We start from the raw sequence: 22992 nt of genomic DNA on the forward strand, positions 1-22992 counted from the left end.
TTTGCATTCCATAAAAATGTCCCTTTGCTCATGATGTGGAAACCATAGTATGAAACCCTCTCAGTTACTGAGGTCCCAAATAGATTATTCCATTGATTATAAACTGACTGTTCCATGGGTCAGAGCTTTCTGTTATTTGCATTTGCAGGAAGCAGGTTAGCTCAAGCCCCAGTCACAACAGGTGATTGCTGCATTTCTTATTAGAGGGTCAAGGATGCTCTGAGCCAGGATTCATAACCTACAACAAGTGTAACAAACATGAAACTGAAAATAAACAGGGAGGCCATTTGTCTGAGAAGGCAGATTGCCACTTGCTCCAAAGCTGACAGCTGGCAGAAGTTTCCAGCCACACCAGGAGTTGAATACAAAAGCTGTAACTGGAAACCCCAGTCGGAATCTGGAATGTGTTCCCTGGCGGCATTCCCCGCAGGTCAGAAACACCAGGCCACTCTGGGCACTCGCTGAGGCGCATGTCCTGCCCCTCGCAGACGCAGGGCAATGGGAACAACCTTCATGGGATAAAATCAACTTTCACCAGGTAGGGACTTGTGCACAACAGGTCTGGCTGTCAGCTGCTCTACAGAACTCTGTTGCTATATGCAGACTGGACTCAAACCCTACCTAAGAAAGTGAACTCCAGAGAGGCGAACGAGTCAGGAATGTTTTCCACTCTATCTCAACATTACAGTAGGAATCTTGCAGTAGCCTCACACCTGATTTTCCACCAAGCTCCCACTGAAGCTCTGCTGTCATAACCAGGAGATGGAGGTAGATGCCAGCCCCCATCCCAGATCAAAGCACCTCCATGCAAAAGCCTAAGCTTGGACACCTTGAGGGGCTGCAAGGAACATTTGATGAAATACATTTGAGGTTTTGTGTGTGGTTACACAAAAAACTCTTGGATTATACCGTTGAGCAATTCTTTGATCTAACCATGGTAATCAGCAAGTGATAAAATAGAGTCTTTGTGTTTGAAGATCTCTCAAACATTAATTTATTAATTCCTGAAACTTTGCAACCAAACACTGCATCCACCATATGGATAAGGAAGGAGACAGACACCAATCCCCACACCTGGACTCACATAACTATCTTTATTCTGTGAAGCATGGAGACATCAAAAGAAAACATGAAAAATCCAGCTGCTCTGGCAGCTCCTGCCTGCCCTCAAAAAAATACACAACTGAGGGCTAAGGCAGCATTTTAGAACTTCAGCTCTCAGCACCTGACCTGAGCTTCTTGTCCTTCTCAAAGTAATAAAAAAAGTACCAGGGAAGCTGCCAGGAAACCTCCCACATGGACTTCTCTCAGGGTGCATTTATTTATTGTCTATAACAATAAAAACATTTTCTTCTATCAGGGGTGGAGGTTAAGTTATTGGCATTGCTGAACTGTGATTTCAACAATTAGAAACATTTTTATCAACCTCATTATACTTTGAGATATAATATAAAGTACACAAAGTATATAGTACACTTTGAGCAAATTATATACTCAAAAACCCAGAGAGGTACCAAAGAATACATTTCCTGTACTGCTCAGATTTTAAGGCTTGGAGCAGGGAGCAGTTCAAAGATTCGTTTATCCACAGTTCAATATGATCCAACAGTCAATTGACCCATTTCCTTCTTCAGTACTCAACAACCCTTTCAAGTTTCCAACACGGCTGTTTTATTGAGGTGATTGGGGACTTGGCTGGAAAACCAAAGTTCACCTTTTCAAGAATAAACACCACGTAAGAGGATCAATCCATTCCTACTACCAGCACTTAACAAGCTGCATCATTCCAAGAACACTTCCAGACTTCCACAGCTGTGCGTAGATGCCTCCTCTCCAAATAAGCAGGTTAGTGACTAAAGATAAGCAATATCTCACCCTCACTCCAGCTCTGCAGTAGCTCTCTCACTCCTGCTCTGCTTGCTTCTCTTCCCAGGCCTCTCATCTTTGCATAAACTCTCTTTTAGGACAGAGTGAGCACTAGATTAAGATTTACATCTGGGTAGTGAGTTCCTCATCCATGTCCTCATTCTTGGTGCTATATAGAAATCTTTGGTGTCGTCCTAATCTCATCCTCTTCAAATTCAGGGAGTCCCCTTCCATTTCTCCTATGGGATAACGCCCCACTTTTTCTGAGCATTGTAGCCACTGAATTAAGGTAAAACACTCCCATCCTTAGACTGAGGGATGACTCTCCATCACAGGTACCATAGGCTGAGCAACCAGGAACCGCACAGCCATACAAAAGGTCAGACGGAACTGCCTTGCCACACCAGTGGTAATGCCTGGCTAAAAGCTGTGAGAAACAGGGGCTCTTGGTGCTCTACTGGTATGGAAAACACCCTATTTTCAGCAAGCATGACAAAACAAAGTGGGAGTAACAGGGATGTGCAAAGGTTACATTCAGAAAATAAATAGAATGAGATCCTGTGGGGATGTACAGCCCTGCACATATGAGAAATTCACTAAAAGAATAAAACTGAAAGATATAAAGGTGTCAATGACTGTCCAAGATTTACACAGTATCTGTGATATTAACAACATTACATGGTATCATGGCAGGAATGAGAGGAATTGGTTGATTTTGAAGGAAAAATGGAGCTTGAAAAGGAAAACAAAAGGAAATTAGAGAAAATCCAAGAAAGTGGAACACTGAATGCAGGACTGAAATTATGTAGCTGAAATGATTAAAATTTACTGCTGGTGAGAATTCAAGGTCCTTCCCACACAACAATGGCTGGCCTGAGTCAAGAACCCTGACTTGGCCGAATCAGTCTAATGCATTAGAAATCATGTTGCTGTTTGAAGAGATGATTTCCTAAAACATCATGAATTTCACTCATAAAAGCTCCAAGGAAGAATTCCTGCCCTGGCCCCTGCTGTATTAACTACTAATAATACACAAATATTGTTTTATGGAGAAAGATGACACCAGTGCAGATAGGGCTGGAGACAGTAATCTATGATAATTAGACCATTTAAATGTCCATAGGATAGAAGTGAAGTTTCTGGATAGATCTTAGCGAGATGGTAGGGAAAAACTCTTCCCTGTGAGGGTGGTGAGGCCCTGGCACAGAACTATGGCTGCTCCATCCCTGGAATTGTTCAAGGCCAGACTGGACAGGGCTTGGAACAACCTGGGACAGTGAAAGGTGTCCCTGCCCAGGAACTGGAATTGGAACAACACGGTCTTTAAAGTCCCTTCCAAACCAAACCATTCTATGATTCTAAGCAAAACCCCAATAACCCTGCATCCCGGTGACTTCCAACACAAAGTACAGTTGCCTCCTTGTAATTAGCATTCAGCAGCAAATCATCACCCAGACTCTATAGGCCCCTTTTCTGCAAAGTCCACATAGCTTGCTTAAACAAACCCTTTAAGCAGATGTGAAAGGTCTGGATTTGCCAAAGGGGAGTGGATATCTTCTGTTTCACTGTGAGCTACAATTGATTTTTTGGCTGACAATTCTGATTTCTCATTTGCTTTGTCAGCAATGTTTAATGCAGCAGAAGCAAAGCAGGGAAAGATGGCAGCTTCCCCTGGCTACCCAAAACAGGGGAAAGCTGTGCAAAAGAAGAGAAACCAAGCACAGCCACCCACAGTGACTATCTCACTCAGAAACATTACCGGGGTATCCAAAATTGAGTCTTATTAAACCTCCCAGACAAAATATTCAAATTAATTTGCAATTTTAGATTGCCACATTTAAACTATTTCAGGTGTAATCTACTATCAACATGTGCTATCAGTCCCACATCCTTTTATGATGGGTATTTATTCTAAAATGTCCCTAAATGCCAACCAAGGACAGCTGAGCCACACCAGAGGGGCTGGTAGGCTCTGGGATTCCTCCTCCTGCTTTCTTTTAATTAGGAGATTGTGAGAAAAAACCTCCAACAACGCTGTAAAATTAAATTTCTGCTCAGACATAATGTATCAAATGTCATTAATCCCATTCTCATACTCAGAGAAGGAAAAGCTACCTGAAAACTTCCTCTTAACATGAATAACCTGACAAGGTGGGAACAGAAGGCATCATGGCTAAGTGCTACATGTCTGTAGCACTGTCCAAGACCAGATAATCAAACAAGACTTTGTGCTTGTCATACAGCAGCATTTTCAATTTCTATTCTTGCAAGTGCTAGACAGAAAACATGCCCTGGCCTGTATGAACAGAAGAGGATATGCCAAAAACAAATTAAAAAAAAAAACAAAACCACAAGCCAAAATATCTCTATCCTGTAGCCTATAAATGGAGACCCACAGGTGGGCACTGATGTGCTGAACATTGACTATATCAGACAAAAAGCTGAGTATGAACACAGCCTCCAGCCAAAGCTGCCTGTCCAACTCTGCCAAGTCAAATACGCAAGGTAAAGGATAACTAGGGCTGCCCCTGGCACAGACACAGGCAGAAACAAAAGCCAGAATTAAACTTGTTGTAGGTTCCTTCACTTACAAACCAGGGGAAGTTTCTCACATTGTGATGTAAGACTTCTGCTCCCAACTTTTGCAGCGATAAATGGGGAGTTTTGATAAACATATCCAGAAAACCCAATTCTTATACTGAAACCAGTGCCTTCCATGTAGCCTGTGGCTCAATTTCATGTGCAGTATAATAATTTTCAAAAGAAAAAAGAATTAATTCAGATGAAAGTTTTTAAGGCCTCACAAACCTTTATGCAATATTCCAGCAGACTTCACATACAGTGCAGGAACAAGGAAACAGCCTAAGAAACACAAGCTGTTCCTTAGAACAAAATTGATTCCTTGTCCGTATTTTTGAATAAGGTGTTTACCCTCATATTTTTATATCCTAAAGTTTAGAAAGAGCCTTAAAATCTTAAGACATTACATTGACAATTCTTAAAATCATGGAGTTTTTGGGGAGGAAGGGCTCTTCATTCCAATAATATCTCATTTGCTCTATTTCCTAAACATAATTATACATAAAAAATACCAAAGCAGAACTGCAGATTCCATTTGTCCCAGAAGGATATAAATGCTAACTCTTACTGCTCTAAAATAAATCTTCATTAGAGGTTATCCCATTCAAAATGTATCTTTTTAAAAAGAAAATAATACATTGCTCCCAGCGTTCATCTGCTGTTCCTGACTACTTGGATAAAAATGCCTCCCATAATTAAGTTTCTAGATTTTGACAGAACTTAGTGGGCCACTTAAAATAAAAGACATAATGGAAGGGCAATTGAAGCTAATCCATATTCTGAAGCCAGGCAGATATACCCACAGAAACTTGCTCAAATATACATGAAGAGTTGAGTCTTCTCTTAAAACTGCCTTACTTTCGGTTTTTAAAGGCAAGGAGAGTTTGGGCACTAGTCTAAGACTGGTGAACCAGCCTAAGCCTCATCTCAGGCATCCTCTTCTCTTCAATCCTAGTAAAACCTTTGCTATCCTGTGTTTGCAGCTCTTCCTGCAGAAATAATGGGACAAATATTCAACATTCACTCCCAACATGCCCAGTGTGAATAGAAATTAGGGCAGTAAACCCCACAAAGAAAACTGTGCTTCATACTGGCCAAAATTCCTAACGACAACAAAGAGCATCTATGGGGCACGCTTGTATTGTGAATGAATTCAGGCCATCCAGGGCCACTCCCAAGGTTTGCCAAAGCTGATCTGCTCAGGGAGAGACACATGGAGGATTGCAGAAATGGTCCTGCTTTATTCAGCTTTCTTTCAGGTTTGTTTTTGCATGTTTATTTATTCAAAACTGAAATTTTCCCACAGGGAAAAACAAAAGCAAAGAGAATTTTCTTTGAAAAATATTCCTGGAAATATTATTTTTTTGTTAGCTCTTCAGAATCAGACCTTTGAGAAGTTAAATGGAAAATGTGTGAATAATTTGAAATCTTGAGATGTTCTAAATTATGATTAAGCAATAACAAGCTTAACTTTGCAAAGCAAGTATAAACAAAGAATCCTGCCGCTGGAGAATCCTTAATTTAGGATATAGATGAAACTCTCTTGACAATACTTTAGCACATACCACAGTAACTGTATTTCTTGGCACTGAATCCCTGTTCCTGCGTAACTGAAAAGAGGAAAAGGTGGGGAGAAGCCATGGCTGTGCTCAATAAACCCATAATTAGGACAGCAGTGACTCTAACAGATGCATTATTTCCACCTTCCCTGGCTGCTCATGGAAGACCCTTTTCTATCTGGGGCTCCCAGGCTACAAGTTACGTTCTGTGCAACTGGGAGAAGGGGGAATGGCTTTAAACTGAGAGAGAGCAGGTTTAGATTAGACATTAGGAAGAAATCCTTCCCTGTGAGTGTGGTGAGGCCCTGGCACAGGTTACTCAGAAAAGCTGTGGTTGCCTCATCCCTCGCAGTGTCCAAGGCCAGGCTGGATGGGGCTTGGAGCCACCTGGGATAGTGGAAGGTGTCCCTGCCCATGGCAGGGGGTTTGGAACCACATGGTCTTCACAATACCTTCCAACCCAAGTAATTTCATCATTCTATGATTCAATCTAAAATGACACCAGTATCTAGCAAAGGTGGACTTCTTCCTAAAACATCCTTGAAATTTACATAAACCAATATTTTCCAGAGTGCACAAATGCTCAAAAGGAAGGACTGACACAAACACCACTCAGTGAACCAAGTGCTGGCTGCTCTCTGTCCTCAAACACCATCTCAGATATTGAAGGCTCTGTGTATCAGTAACTTGAACTCGCAACAGGATTCCAGAATTTAATGAAACTTGTTCAGAAAGAACCTCCTGCAATGCAGTCGCTGACAGTTGTTCATTTCTAAAAAAGGTCCCTGGGCAGGGAGCTGCAGCCAGAGCCCATTCCCAGGCGCTGCGCTCCCTCCCCGCTGGCATTCCTGTGTCTGCAGGCCTGGGGCTCTCAGCCTCACCTGTTCCCAAGGGATTTCTTCCAGCACCACCAACACATACATGCCCCCTCCTTCCCTGCAGCTGGATGGCATCACCTACTGAAATTCCCCTGCATAACTGCTTAGAACAAGTGCAATAATACCACTTGTGTATGTAAAAATAGCTCTGCACAAAAACCAGAAGAACAAAATGCTCTAGATATGCACTACCATCAAGGAATAGCTAAATAAAATAACCATTATCACCCAGTTACAGTGTGTAAGCAATGGCTGCAAATCAAAGATCTGTGACAAGACACAGAGACAAAAAGTTTATTTCTCTGGACTGTTTAATTCTTTGTAACAGCTATGATCTGTTTACACAGACATTCCACAGTGAAGAGCTTATCACCGCATCTCCTGTAAAAGAAATATCCAGCCAGGAGAAGTAATTTCCATACAAACAATATGAATTCTTATAGCACCAAGCTGAAGGAGAATAATAAATTAATTTTTACTTCTACCTGTCCTCAAATCAACCAAACTTTTTCTTCTTAGTTAGAAAAGGTTCTTATCCACAATTTCACAGTTTTCACCATTTATGCCAAGCATAATAAGAAGCTGTGTGTTTGCAAAGTATTGCATAAAAGGTATATTTATGTAGTAATTTTATATCAGCAATGGTCATGGCAGAAAATTATGTTAATGGTGCTTCTAGACTTTGGTGTAGATGTAAATATATAAGTGGAAGCTACAGACACCTCCATATACACATGTGGAGTGACCCTGGCCCCTCAATCCATTTGCTGTTTCATGAATACAGGATGGGCAGAACCATAGGTATTCACAATGCAGTAATTCCATTTAACTGTGATATAAAATATCAAATAGAATTTAATTCTGCCTTTATACTGAAGCTCATATATTGCATTTTTTAGATAAAAATTACTTTGTTGCTCTTCATTTAACCTCACACTGTTTCAGAGACAGATGATGTACAAATGAGAGCAGCCCACTGGGGACCACGAAGGTGATCCTTTATGGGACTGAAATGAGTGTCAGCAGCAATGTCTCCAAAGGCACCCTACACACCCATCCAGTGCAGGAGGCACACACTGCCTTGTCATCCATCCCTGCAAGCAGAAAGAGTTCTGGAAGCCATCCCTTCCAGAAATGAAACAAATCTCTGGTGACACTGCCATGCCTCGTGGCAGGGAGATGTACATATCGGTCTTTCCTGATCTGGTCCAGCTCCATTTATCCGGTTGTTTTCTATGTAGGATGATGGGGGGGCCCAGTGAGGGGCTTGTGGTTTTATTTGGACTGCAAGCTCTGCAGCACAGAAACCTCTGATCCAACCATGCCTGTCTCACTGACTACCATGCACAAATGGGAAGCATGGCAGCATAACAACAGTCTAGGTATCTGGAAAAAAACAGAGATAGTAAAATCAATCTTATCTTGGAGCAAGAGTCATATAAACTGAGGCTGAAGGACAGCTAAGTACAAGCAACCTGGAAGATCTTCTCTGTAGTAAATCATTCTTGTCTAATTCACAACGTGGGTTCATACATGACCAACAGAAACTCCGAGAGTTTAAGGAAAATTCTTTTAACATTCCGGAACTTGCTGTTTGGCTACGCCCCTGCACGGGCAGTCACAGCAGCTAAGCTGGTGGCTGTCACTGGCCAGGCTGGCACAGCACTGGGGGATGTCTTCCCCCTCAGATGACCATCAGCTGTGTGGAACTGCACCACAGGTATGGGGCCGAAGACACCCACCTGTTACCATGGTAGCATCAAACCAGATTATATTTCCAAACATATGCTCCTGGAAAATCACAAACTCCCCAGGCAAAGTGGGGGAAGGCTCAGATGATGTGAAAGTTCCCTTTAATACATTTGCTCAGCCTTGGAGTTGGATTACACAGCTATATTTAACCCCTGGGATACATTTCCAAAAATCCTACACTAGGAATTCACAGAGAAAAAACGTGCTTGTGATGCTTTTGATCTTCCAGCAGGGCTGCTCCCCTGAATTAGCAGCACATGTCCCAGCCCCAGAGCCCTCCTTGGCTTTGGGACTCAGGGAGGCTGGAGCAACAGCCTGGCAGATTTATTGCACCTTCCTATGGCAATGTTTGGACAACACTGGCTGTACAAAACTGCTCAAAACTTTTAGAGGAGCAGGTTAAAGTGGGTGCCTGCTCTCGAAGGGCAGAGACAGAATTATTTTCCATGAGAAAACAAGCAGCAAATAATTTATTTTTTTTTTTAAATACAAGAGCTATTTTTAGTTATTTGTACATAACACAGGAGCTCCCTCCCTCAGTGGACATTACGCACACAGAGAGAGCTGCTCGGGTCATGCAGATGGTTTCAGCTCCTATTATTCCTTCCAACCATGAATGTGTGAGCCCAGCTATCTCCTGTAAGTATGAGCCACATCATGGCAGCACTCACACCCATTACATCAATTCATTAAAGCGCTCTTCAGAAAAAGAACACAGAAATATTGATGACACATGCCATACAAATGAATTAGTAATGGAGATTTCAACACCTATGCTCTTTCGACAATAAAAAAAGTAATGTATGGAGCTGGCAAGGATCACACTGAAGACAGGAGTGGATACCTTTCTCCAACAGCTGAATTAATATTCTCAGAACTGTTCAAGTCAAAACCAAGATCCCCACCATGTTGCAAAATTTCCATACAAACCGGTCCTTAGGTGTCACACACATTACGAAACAGCTCATTATCAGAGCACAAGGAATCACACAAATATTAAAATAATAGTCAAATTCCCAGACTGGAAGTAAGGTTTCCTTGAAATGAAGTTATTGCACTGAAAACACGACCTTCATCCCAACTTCCATACAGTTCTAGGGAAGAAATGCTGGCTCTGATCCACACTGCAGTCAGTACAAGACCCTTTGTTTGCAAGACAAACAGCAGTAAGAAGACTGAATGATATCTGTTTACCACTACAGCTCGGTTTCTGCACCAGGAATACATGATTCCTTAAAACTTCCCATCAACACATTAAAAAAATAAATACCTCCCTTTTGCTGTTTGAGAACACATAGACAAAGTGATCCTGAAAAATATTAAAGCCCAGCCATTAACCCACAGGCAAACCACAGTAATTTCCTCCCCTATTTATAGGAGGTGCTGTGGTGTTTGTTAAGCCTACATGCCTTTCTGCTGCTCCAAATTCTTGTCCTGAGTGTCCCACAACTTCCCCAGACATGGGAAGATGAAAGTCTGGTGTATCCACCCACAGGTTCCTCAACTCTCTTCCTTTCAGCACGTTTCAGCTTTGCTATATTCATACATCTATAATGTAGCATAGACAACTCATACACTTTGGGTTTTGTTTACCATCTTACAAATGTAAGTGGTATGTTTTTTACCCCTTTTACGAGGGGTAACATTCAGCACTTGCAAAGGCACCCACATGAATAAGAATAATCTGTAATACCTAGGAGGGCAGGTACTAACCTCCCATAATCTGCAAGAAGCCACATGTTAAACTCTAAAAATCATGCCCTAAACAAGAAGCAAGTAAGAAATAAAAAAGGAAAAATATCTGTTTTTCTATAAACAAACCATACTAGCAGAGATAGCCCTACTCAGGTTTATTCACCTAAGTCTTCTTTTCAGAAGTGTGCAGGAGCGGAAACTGGCCTTGATGCATTGACCTTCACCCAGTTATCAAGGACTATGCCAACATTTTTCGGGTTTTTTTAAAAACCCAATGCTGTGATGCTCTCCAATTGTTCTTGTCCCAGAGCCTGTGCTCCATACAAGCACATCCTCTCTTACCCACAGTATTTTCTGCATGCAGCTGGAACTAATCACCAGAATTACAGGCTTTTGTTTAGACAAATATCTACAGTATGAAAACACAGAGGTTTAGGGGGAAAAAAAAAACCCTGAAACAGATTTTATACAGAGGACAAGCTATAGAATAATGTATAATAGATTATATAAAAGCCAGCCAACTCATCTGCAGCAAAGGAAGACAGGGATACTCCCCTCAGCAGAACAACCCACACAGGATGATGATGGGAGGACAGGTTCTCACCTAAGTAATTTTTCATGGAGCCAGTGGGGTCCTTGTCATGTCATTTTTGGCACTGGAACATGGTTGATAAGCACTGATGGTCCCACATGGTTCTGCAGGACTAGACTTCACTTGACAAGGCTTATTAGCACTGGCTTGGAGCCTGACAGACCCAAGCTGTCTCTAATGCTCAGTCTGGGCCAATTTGCCTGATGCTCTCCAACACAGGGAACAAGGCAGACAGGCTGGATCTGGCTCTGCAAAGAGCTCCCTCAGGTTTGGCACCACCAGCTTGGTACTGTGCCACATGGAAGTGAAAACACTTCTTTTCCCCACATCCTTTGATGGATTTGGGAAGACACAGATTTGGTTCAGCTTTCTAAGCTGATACACCTGGCTGGGAGCGAGCTGATTCTTCACAGCTCAGCTCACATGGGACTCTGCAAAGGGAAAAGAGGATAGTAGAAGGCTTCCTTCCCTCTGAGATCTGCTGAATTTCCATACAATGAGCAAAGTTAAATCTCCATTTATTGGTGCTATTTTTTTTTTTTTTACATCCCCCAAGTCTCCTCATCTGTGCTGCTCGCCTTTCAAGCACTCTAATATGGATATGGACACTCTGAACTGAAAGATTCATTTGAAAAAAAGAGTGGACATTACCTAAGTGTCTAGATGGCCTTGTCTCTGCCACCTCTCTGAGCCAGAGTTACCAGACACAAACACGAGCTCCCACATTCTGCAGGACCCTGTAAGCTGTATTAATAGAGTGCACTGAAATGCAAAGGATGAAGACCGCTGTACCTAAAACAAGGACTGCAACACCTCTGTCCTATCTCCCTAAACACTGCCCGTAACTACTGCACAAACATCGCCCCTAGGAAGATTCCTATGTTCTGCCTTAAAAGAATCATGGAATCATTTGGGTTAGAAGCATCCTTAAAGATCATCTGGTTACAGCTTTCACTAACCCAGGTTGCACCAAGCCCCCTCCAACCTGGCCCTGAACACCTTCAGGAATGGGGCAGCCACAGCTTCGCTGGGAAACAACATTATTTTTATAGTCAGACAACAAAGAGCTCTGTAACTATGTGCACCTGATAAAAGCAAGCCATAGGCATAATTCTCATTTTTCTCACATGAGAAAAACTGCTGGGGATGCCCAGCTGTGACTCTGCAGGTCTGATGAGTGGGGGTGTCAGTCCCACCAACCACAGCCTCCTGAATGAGCAAGTGGAGTAACATCAGAGGAGGCAGCACAGACCAAATGTGTCCTTCCAGATCTGTCCAGCATTCCTGACCCAGCACATGCCCCCTGCATGCCTCAGGTTTTAACTTGATCCAGCTTCCATAAGCAACATGCATCCCACTATCCAACAGAGCAGCACTTTATCTTCATTGAGAATAATGACTTGAAGTGACTTTTTTAGCTGCAACGTCCTGGAACTGGTTATAGATTCCAGTCCTGAATGAAATTCAGTTCTTACAACACACTTGTGGAACATTAAATTATAGCAATTGTCAAAATTTCCTCCTTATTTATACTCCAGACAGCTGCTGTAGCTACAACAAGCAGCAACCACCCTCTTCAAAGCAGCAAAAAGGAGCAATGATAAATCTTCCTGATGGCTTGCTTTTTACAGAGCACTTGCTCCATGGTTTCAACAAGATTGATAACTTGCAAGATACAACACAAAGCCAAGAGAAAAGAGCAGAACGGAGTGTGAGTTTTGACTTAAGATGTCAAACTCTCCTTAAATCTTTATTTCATTTTACTACACGAGTGGCTGTGGTCATGTTGAAGTCATGAAAGTAGGGGCAGACAGGAACACTCATAAAAAACATTAAAAAAGCTTCCCAGAGAGAACAGGTATCCAAGCATCATAAAAAAAGCATTTGCAATACCAAAGGAAGATAATAGAATTTATGTTGCAAAATTACTTTTTCTCAAGATACAGAAGGAAGTAACCTTGTTTGAAGTATCATACATTTTAAAAACTCTTCATTTAAATTAATTTTAAAAACAAGGTTTTTTTATTATTTGTGTTCTTCATAAAATTCTGCTGTACCTTTAGCTTCAGCAATATTCACAGCAAATATACTCCTGAGATATTGTATACTTTTCACTTTCCTGGACTGATTTTTGGTTCTCCAGGTTTGAATATTAAATACAAGCAAGACACAAACCAACTTCTTATCTGTTAACAAATTGCATCTTGAATTTTATGAATTTTTTCCATTTCATTCATATTGTTCATTTACTTTAATTTCAAAAGATACAGAAAGTCTTAATCATACTTTCAAACATCTAATTCTTTATTTCTATATATTTGTTTAATTATGTGATATTTCAGAAATATAAAGTAGCAATGTAAAAATAATCTCAATTGTAAATATGTGGTAAATTTTAAGACCTGATTCAACTACTGTGGAGTACAATGGGGCAAGAACTGTAATATTAATGTTCTGAAGATTATACTTTTAGTCAACTACTGTGAAAAATTAATTAAAAATTGTTACTAAAATTAATTAAAAATTGTTACTAAAACTCTCAGACATTGAAGTCCCACCCTGTCACTCAGCCACTCACACACAAACAACAGACCACTTTACTACTTACCATTTGAGACCTATTTTTTGGGCAGCCATTGATGTCTTCAATCTTTTCATTTGCTGAAAGGCAAAAAAAAAGAGGCAATACAGCAAAAAACCTAAACCAAGGGCATTTATTCCAATAATTTCCTGAGCACCTGCTAACAGCTCAGTAAAGGGGTTTTGGACTGTAGCTATCCAGTCCAAGTGAATGTGTGAAACACTGAGAGCCACAAAAAGAAAAAAAAGCAGCTGGAGTTCTCTACTGGGTTGTGCCTCCAGAGACAGCTGGGGCAGAAGCCAACTGCTCTGACAACTTCTTGTACAGTGGCAGTGAATTGCTTTAACCTACAAGAAGGAATTGTACAGTGGCAGGGAATTCCTTTAAACTACAAGAAGGATGTGAGTTCTGGAAGCTGAATCACTGCTGGGTGGAAAAGTGAGAACTACACATATAGAGATGTTAGCATGGCAGGTGGTTTGCTTGCAGAGTGAATACAGGTTTTAATCAAAATAGGAAATTTATGATCTATAACTAATAACTTTTTTTCCCTTCTCTTTTAAAGCATAAATCAAGAAACAACATTTCAAGATTCTTGACCATGGCTCACGTGCCATGCTAACATAGCCAACCTGCAGAAGAGCACGGTTTCCATCTTTAAGGTCAGAGGTAAAACAGTGAAATCCCTGAGGTGGATAATGTTTGCCTTAGAGTCTGAGTTTGCTCTCTTACACCTTTCAGCCTTGGATGCCGAAATGACTTTGTGTTTGAAGAACCAGTTACAACCGAAGTTCCCACAGCTTTTTCACTGTAATAAAGGCAGGCACCCACATCCCATTTGATTCATGCATAAAAGCTGTATTTTGTAGTAGTCCCTTGTATTCTCAGGATACCAGTCAGAACTCCATCCACTTCATAGATTCCCTCTGTTAGGAGGACCACATTTGACATGATATTCCAGTAGCAGTCATAGCCATGAGAAACAAAGCAGTAACACAGCTTCACTCTTGCCTGATAGCTCCCATTTTACACACCCATGACACAGCACACAATGCAATGGGAAATTGATGCTAATCTGAAAGAGACTGCAGCTGAATTCAGTGTGCTCCCCAGAATGGTCCATCAGCCTCTACACATGAAAAGCACACACTGCTTCCAGGAATGCCATCTCGGATTTGGCCACAGAGAAACAAAGATTAATTTATTAAATCCCATTTTCCAAGTCCTGTGCACCTGTCTTGTAATATCAAATTTATAACACTTGTAAAAATTGATAGCTGTATTTCCATAAATAGGCACCATTCATAACTACTTGAAAGCAGACTAATGAGCTTGTGAAGGAGCTATCTCTTGTTTGGGACACATGTACAGAGATACCTCCAAGAACCCAGATCACACCCAGGGGTCGGCATCCATGGATTTAATCACAGCTACTATGTTTATATGGCATTACTAAGGCATATAGTACTTACATATTCTTTTACAGGCTCATAAATTTTGAACTGAAATGAACCAGAATGATGTGAATGCATTTTAATTGACTTGCAAATAGCTGCTTTTGCACATAGCACACCATAACATTAAAAAACCCCACTCCTGCACTGCATATCAAAGCTTTCTTACTATGTAGTTAGGAAAAAAGCTTGGATTTTGCAGGCTACAGAAAAAGCTGCTTCTAACTGTGAAAGCCCTCCTCATCTTTGTGACAATGAGATGCAGTTGCCTAAAGCCATACACAGCAGAAACAAATTACTTTTCTGCACTATTAATTTGCTGGATTAAACTCAGAATGTTTAAATATGACTTTTCTTCCAGATGAAAAAGGTTCTTCGAGAAAGAAATCCTTCCCCCCCCATACTTCAACTTTTGAAACCTTGCAGACCTTATCTTAAATATTAGCCAAAAGGCAGCTATAAAAAAAACTGCAAAGGTGATGAAAGCAATAATTGCTTATGCATTTTAGAAGGAATAATTTGAATTTCATAAGGATTTTCACAAGTCAATACTCAAAGAGCTACATTTTAATATTTGGTAGAAGGAACCAAGTCCACATTTTGATGGTGGTATTCTTGCTCACATGTTCTCATGCAGAAGCTTCCTACAACTGTTAAGGCAGGGTAGCCAGACAGGCATGAAACGAATCAACACCTAACACTCCTGGGTTTCCAAAAACCTTTCCTATTAAATGAAAGGGACATAGAAAGGAGCAGAGAGATAAAATCTTTTTTAACATATCCCAGCAGAATCACTGGAAGATGTTTCACATTTTCATCCCAGAAGAAGGGCTTGGAGATCCCTACCTCAAACCCAGAACTAGCTCCTTTACAGCATCTCAAACATACATAATAAATATGCATGCACTGCTGTCCTGTTCCTTCATTGCTGGCTCCTTAATTTGCATCTCAAATCTGTCAGTTTGTTCCTAACAATGGTTGTCCTAATTCCCATTAGCAGGCTTTCCCATTCCATCCATCTCCATCGGCCCATGCACGTGTTTTGTGGCATCCCCAGCACCAGATGGATGAGCCTCTGAAGGAACTAATGAAGGATCCAGGCCCAAGGGAAGAGGGACAATATGCAGCTCTACACAGAGAAAATTGTTCAGAACTTTCATTATCCACGAGCATAAATGCACTAATTTAAGAGAACTAAAGGCTTTAGATAAAATAACTGAGCCTGCACTTGGAGATTTGTCCGAATGGTAAGTGATTTTCCTCATCTGAAAACTCGTTATGAAAGATTTCTTTTTCTGCCACACAAAAATTACACCCTTTTTCCTTTCCCAGCTGTATATATGGATCTCCCAAATCCAACTGGAGGCAGGAGGTTCAACACAGGAGGCAATATCACTGTGAATTATATTCAGACCAGTACCCAAGAGGTATTAGAAATGGTGAGGGCTAACAGCATCCTAGCAGAAAACAAGTACCTCATGAGTTGTTTGTTTTCAACATTCAGCCATGTGGAGTAATACTGCTGTGTCAGCAGATCTTATCAGCAACATCCAGTATTTCTCCACTGTAAGACAAGGCTTTTTCAAATTAATTACAAAAGCCTCTGAAAGAAAATGATCTACACAATTCCATGCAGTTTGATGGATGCCCCCCATGCACTCTCCGTTGGCGTAGAAGATAAAAACAGGGATTGTCTGACTAAGCTGGTGGATACTCGGCACGAACACAGAAAGTCACTCACCTACAACTTGAATTATTTCAGCTAGCAGGACTCCATCAGTCACATCTTGCTGTAGATCCTTTATCAATCTCTTGTGACCAGATTTTGCTAGATAGTGATTAGCCCAATCCGTATAAATCTGTTAGGAGACAGAGAAACAAAAACAAACTGTTACTCAACCTGAAAAGTGAGAAGTCTTTGTTTCTCCCAGTAGTCAAAAGGCTGGTTTCAGACCACTGCCTTTTTCTTTTCTCTCTTCGACACAAGTCAACAGCATTAAAATTCAACGCCTTGTGCAGATCAAGCGTTCAGCTTACTGCAGAGTATGAATTTTTCTATTCAGTAACCTGACATCAAAGCCCAGGGTAGATGACAGCGAAATCCTGGACATATTACAGCTTGAATGGACCATGAGGAGGTCAGTGGAATATTCTACAGCAGCAGTGAGTGCGCACAAGATATTTCAATTTCCATCCAAGCTTTTTTTTTTTTTTTAATTTTCCCTTTGACATTTTTTCTTCATAGCTGTTATTGAGAAAGTTTTGAAGGTTCTTTTCCCAAAAATGCTTCTGGTAGATATTAGCCATACAGCAGTTTCATTTTGAGGAAACTCCTTCACTGTATTACCAAAAAAATTTGTAAAGGTCCTAAATATGCACCAATTTAAATAAATTCCATCTCACAGGTTAAACAGGCCCATTAAATCACTTTTAATCTATTATGCAAACTTCCAGCTGTTGGAATTTATTTCAAAATGTATTACCTGAAAACTAGGCACACCAAGCAGCCAAAATCTCTCTTTAATTTGCATTAAGTACTGCTCATCATATGCCAGCACAACTTATTCAAGATCTCCAGAAAACCTATAAAAACTTTTCACGCTAGGTTATCAAAAAGAAGCTAAATTACTTCATTTTGAATTTCAGCTTATTAATTAAATAACAATATTCTTTGCATAGGACAATATTCTGAATTAAGAATTTGTAAAATTACCTATTATGTTCCCAAAATAGGGTAAAAACAATTAAATATCAGGATTTTACCTTCTAAATACATAAATATTAATGTCCACTCCTACTCTGAAGAGAGTCTAGAATATTGGAAACACATTCATCCCAACTCAGTCTATCAGTAAGCAGATGCAGATTCCATGTGCTCCCTGGAGCCATCCCAACCCTCACAGACCCTACAAAGCCCTGTGGGGATGACAAATGCCTCAACACCAGGCTGTGAATCACTGACCCAGAGGGAACAACAGTATTGAGTCCCCAAAAACCCAGGGAAAGCCCTCCCTGTGCACTGCCCAGGAAATGCGGGTTTCCTTCACAGCTACTGAGAGATGGAAAGAAAAGAGCACAAGGAGAGGTATGGCTCTCCAGGCTGAACAACTGCAGCTTCAGGAGAGGTGCTGCAGCCCTCTGATCATCTCCATGGACGTGCTTTGCACTCCACAGCTCCACACCCGCTGTATCCCAGGGGCCCTGGGGCGGAGCAGTGCAGATACCCACAGCTCCTCATTTCAGAAGCACCTCCAGCCTTGCATTTCCAGTGTGGTCATGATGTCCTCCTTCACAGGAACCAAAAGCCAGCTACCAAATCTAGGGGACAAGTATTTGCCGCAAGACAGAGGAACCTGGATGTAATACAAGGATTGTAATTTCATACTCCTCTTGCACTTGCTGATTCAATGTTAATGTGATAAAATGAAGAGCAGAGGTTTTGACTACAGCCGTTTTTGTTATAGTCTTCATTTGTGTTTTTTTTTTAACCTGTAAAACACAGCTGGTAGCAGCCATGAACAAATCACTTAAAATCTGAACTATATGCCCTTATTTTCCACCCTTTATCCTTTACTTTCCCCTTCGGAGCAGCAGGATGTGCATTTCCTATGCCAACAGTGTCATGGCTTGAACAGAAAAACATGCTGGAACACCCCCATAATAAAAAAGCCCCAGAGCTGAAAAACATCTCAGTGAAATAAAGGCTGAGTACACCAGTGATTTCCCCAGCTGAACGAGAAAAGAAAAGGGGCAAAAAACCCACGCTGCACAAACCAGACATTGTGTTCCTTAGCTCGTTTTACAAGAAAACATTTTCCATAACAGGAAAATATTTTAAAAGATTCAACGACTTCAAGGAACTGCTTTTCTGCCATATGGTTTTAGCTTTCTTATCTAGGAGTGAAAACATATGAGGAAACAGGTTATAAACCATTTACTTTGCAAGTCCAAGGGTCCAGACCCCCCCCCCCTCACCTGCCATCCCTTCAATTCAGCTGACAAGAAACTTATCAAACACAATAACCATGTTTCCTTTAATGGGAGGGCTGCAATGAATGTCCTAATTAATCACTGAAGGACTTCCAGAAAATTTAAGATTATACTTCAATGCATCAGTTCCATCCTGGATCATTTCCATGATGCAGATCAACATCCAGTCAGACAAATCCTTGGACCAGCCCTACAGTTAAAACAGGAGCAGACCCCTCTTGGCAGAGCCTAAAATCACAGCACGACCTTCAGAGCTAGTTAGGATTGATTTTCAGTCAAATAACAGCATGAGAATGCTTGGCTGGCATTGCAAAACTGCTATCCTGTACCTGCTTCCTGCTGCCCTAATTCCAGTTGCACCCAGGAACACCAGATTATATTCTTATATTCATATAATCAAACAGAATTGCATCAAAGAAATCCTGAACTCCCTTAATTCCTCCTGGTAAAGGAAACAACTTGAAAAACCCCAAACACCTGCTGCCTGATTCACTGCCTATGATAACACATAAAGAAATTCCCTCTGATAGCAAATTATTCTTGTAAATCCCACTTTGGGTGCTGAAGTCAGCCTGCTACAAGCAGAGCTTTTATAGTTATTATGAAATGCACACCAGTATGGAGGAACTATTTGGTTCTGGGGTATTTAAGGGTGTGGAATATTATTTCATCCCACTAGTTAATTAGGAGAGCATTTCACAGGAAAATACAGATATAATAAACCTGTGTTTCTCTATATGTAACATGCAAACTATTTTTAAACTGCCTGGGCTATATATTTACAAGCTCTGAAGCATTCCTAGGCATACAATATTACCCAGGAGCTGCTGTAGTAGCTCCTTTTGGTCACCACTGATTTTTATGGCATATATTAAGCAAATCATTGAAACGTTCCAGGATGTTTTTGAAACCTGCTTGTTACAAGTCTTTGTAAGGTACTACACAAACAGATTTCTAATGTTTCTTTTCCTTTTCCATACAAACAAGTGGAAAAGAAATATAATTGCACAATGGCTGCTATTTCTACGCACATGAAATACATTTCAAAACACAGTGTTTTCAAATGTTCAAAGCCAGGCAAGTAATTGGAAAAACAATAATAAAAAAAGTAAGAAAACACTGCTGAGAAACCTTCCATTTCCCTATTTCTGCACATTAATTATGAGTGTTCCTCAGGTATTTTCAACAAATAGTAAGGAAGTCATGTTTGAATATTCATGTGAAATTTTGAATATTCATGTGAAGATTACCTGAACAGTTGTCTAATTAAAAATATAAAAAAGTTATGATATGAAATATTCAACCCACTACAACCCAGGAGATATTGCCTTATTATATACGCCAGTATGGACTTTTAAAACTTTACAGTGATTTCACACAGTATGAAAATCACTGGAGGCAGCTTCCTTACAAAAATCAAGTGAACATGGTGCTTTGGGCATTATCACCACCAGCAGGTCTTTGTGTCCAAGGCAGGTTAATGTTTAACTCAGGTCTAAGTCCAAGTCCCAGCTTTTGCTGAAGGTGGACTCAGCTGTTTGGTAGCTTTTTTTCCCTCTGTAGTGTATGATCTTAGGAATCCAATTATCTGGGAACAAATTAAAAACTTATGTGAAAGATCTTTTTCTTCTCACTTTTTCTCTGCCCCTTTGATCCAACAGATTTGAAATAAGAGCATTACAGTTAAGTATCAATTTTGGAAATATTCAGTACATTGAGTCATAGCTAAACCACTAAAATGTAGCAAAAAACCCCCTGAGGTTTGGGGCAAAAAGAATCCAAATTCTAAAGATTTTGAAATCTGTCTGTAAAGAAAAGGCCTGAACACTGTCTTCCACCAACAAGATTGAAGAATTTTGAAATTTAGTAGGGTTTCTTCCCACTGTCCTTTTCTTAGCCTCACACCTGCTTCTTTAAAGCACGTTTCAGATGAGAGAAGAGCCTTGCTTTCCAGCCAGGAGACCCCTGAAATTCTCTGGCACTGCAAGGCTCCTACAGCATTTCTGTCTGTGCTGAGAGAGCACATCCACCACAGCCCAGCACACCTGAGCCCACCTGCCCTGTATCTGAACACTGAATCAGTACAAAAGGTGCCTTTTGCAGAGCTGCTTGGTTGTTCAAGCCATCCCCAAGCACCTGAAGAACGCTGGGGAACAGAACTGACCAGCAAAGTCAGGATACAAAGCATGAATAAAGTCATGGGAGCACTGAATCCAGGAAGATCCTTTAGGGACTCAGTATATCCCTGGGACTGCAATTAGGTTAATGGGTCAGGTATTATCAGTACTCCAGGGTCTCCTTTACATGGAAATTACCTGATGTTTTTGCCTGTGTGTCAGTATTCTGAAATACACTTCATGAAAAGCAAAGGATTCACACAAAACTGCTTGAAAAGAATGTCTCTCTTCCAGGCAAGTAGAAAATATGCCCGTATCTCTTCCTTGTTTCTCATTTCCATACACACACACAAATCTAATCATAATCAATGCCCAAGTAAATTTTCAAATCTTTCTCTCCTTCCCTTACCATGTCATTTCTGAACTAATCAGACTCTGATTGTTTTCTCCCAAGAATTATCATGAATCAGGCTCTCATGAATCTGGTAACAGCTGAAGAATATCTTTTTGACATCACGCAGCATAATTAGAGCAGAGCAAGGCTTTTTTTCATGATTGAATAGCAGAGTTAGTCACACCAATGAGCCCCCATTCCAGATGAGCCACCACAATGCAGTGCCTGTGCTGCTGCTGCTCACCAAACCACACTGCCTGCTGACTTTCACAGGGAAAACAAAACCCACCCCAAAACCTAAAAATAGCCACAACACACTGAGATGACCAGAAGGGGAATTTCTGCAGACCTTACAACACTGCAGGGTATTGGAAAAGCCCGTGAGATACTCACTGCTGCCCAGTGTCATGGGGCTTGCACATGTGGAGTCACAAAATCCCAATTTTTGAGTGGCAACACTAATTGCAGTCTCGTGTGGATCCATGCTACAGTCCAACACAGTGATCTCATTAACAGGTATCACACTGCAAAGCCCAGAGCTAAACAGCTAAAGCCAAAGGTTTAGTTGAAAAATTAATCTCTCTGAAGCATCTCTGCCTCCAAGGAAGCACAGGAGGGATAATGGCTATTTTGAAAGTACACAGAGATTATGGCCCTGACAATATTTTGCTGAGTTACTGGCAAAAGAACAAGGAAGCAAATGCTAAAACAAATTTTTTAAAAAATCAAGTTTAACAGCATTTGTCACAGATATTTTTTTAAAGTTTTCTTACAATTTGTGGCCTTAGTTGCCCCTAAATGGTTCTTAAACCCTGTAGAAATATCTATCTGTACATCTGTACCAAGACACAAATCCCACTAAAAGGGTAATGCTGACTCTTCCAGAATAAACTTTGCACTGCCATAAAAAAAATATGCATCATGGTTTTTTCCCAAATATAAGTTCTTGCAAAACAAAACAAAACAAAACAAATGCTTAAAAAGCAGGACACAGGATAGACAACATGTGACCCCATTTCTCTGTGATAACTCTGAGGTGTTAGTGGGCTTTGAACAAAGAGTTCTGTCTGGTCCTGTTCTTTTGGGACACAGCTGAGGGTACGAGGACAGCAGGACTCAAAGCAAAGGCACACAGTCCTCAGAGGTGCCCTTGAGTGACCAGTGACTCCCAGCCCAGAAGGAAAGGACACAAGAGGCAAGGACTGAATCCATTCTCCTCCCTGCTCCAAGATATTGGAAACATCTGGAAAGCCAGGATGGAGGGCAGGAGCTTTGTTTACTCAATCCTACCAAGCACCTTGGCACCAAAGCCAGCTAATAAAGGGAGGAAATCACCAGAAATCCCAAGTCTGAGGCGGTGATGGGCTGAACTGCAGGTGGATTCCTTCTAGCAGGCAGATGAGACAGCAGAATTACCTTCCTGGAATGTCACATTTGGAGACCAGGCTGGATGGGGCTTTGAGTGACCTGGTCTAGTGGAAAGTGTCCCTGCCCATGGCAGGGGGATGGAACGAGATACTCTTTAAGGTCCCTT

The 22992-nt window shown here is 41.0% G+C and overlaps 1 protein-coding gene and 1 long non-coding RNA gene across 11 annotated transcripts in view; one reads left to right on the forward strand and one right to left on the reverse strand.

Annotated features, from left to right (window-relative positions):
- The window catches only part of NAV2 (neuron navigator 2), a 385274-nt gene that overhangs the window by 132052 nt on the left and 230230 nt on the right, over nucleotides 1–22992 (reverse strand). For all 10 annotated transcript variants that reach the window (XM_064426226.1, XM_064426225.1, XM_064426222.1 and 7 more), the window contains 2 exons: nucleotides 16699–16816; nucleotides 13531–13583 (listed from right to left, as the gene is read on the reverse strand). In XM_064426226.1, the coding sequence (XP_064282296.1) occupies nucleotides 13531–13583; nucleotides 16699–16816 (171 nt within the window). The remainder of the gene's footprint in view (nucleotides 1–13530; nucleotides 13584–16698; nucleotides 16817–22992) is intronic.
- On the forward strand, nucleotides 439–18405 carry LOC135303938 (uncharacterized). Its single transcript, XR_010365358.1, has 5 exons — nucleotides 439–538; nucleotides 1635–1845; nucleotides 14069–14165; nucleotides 15958–16204; nucleotides 18253–18405. It is a non-coding gene; the product is annotated as an uncharacterized LOC135303938 (long non-coding RNA).

The sequence above is a fragment of the Passer domesticus genome, chromosome 6 (assembly GCF_036417665.1).
Source record: "Passer domesticus isolate bPasDom1 chromosome 6, bPasDom1.hap1, whole genome shotgun sequence".
Classification (NCBI taxonomy): Eukaryota; Metazoa; Chordata; class Aves; order Passeriformes; family Passeridae; genus Passer; species Passer domesticus.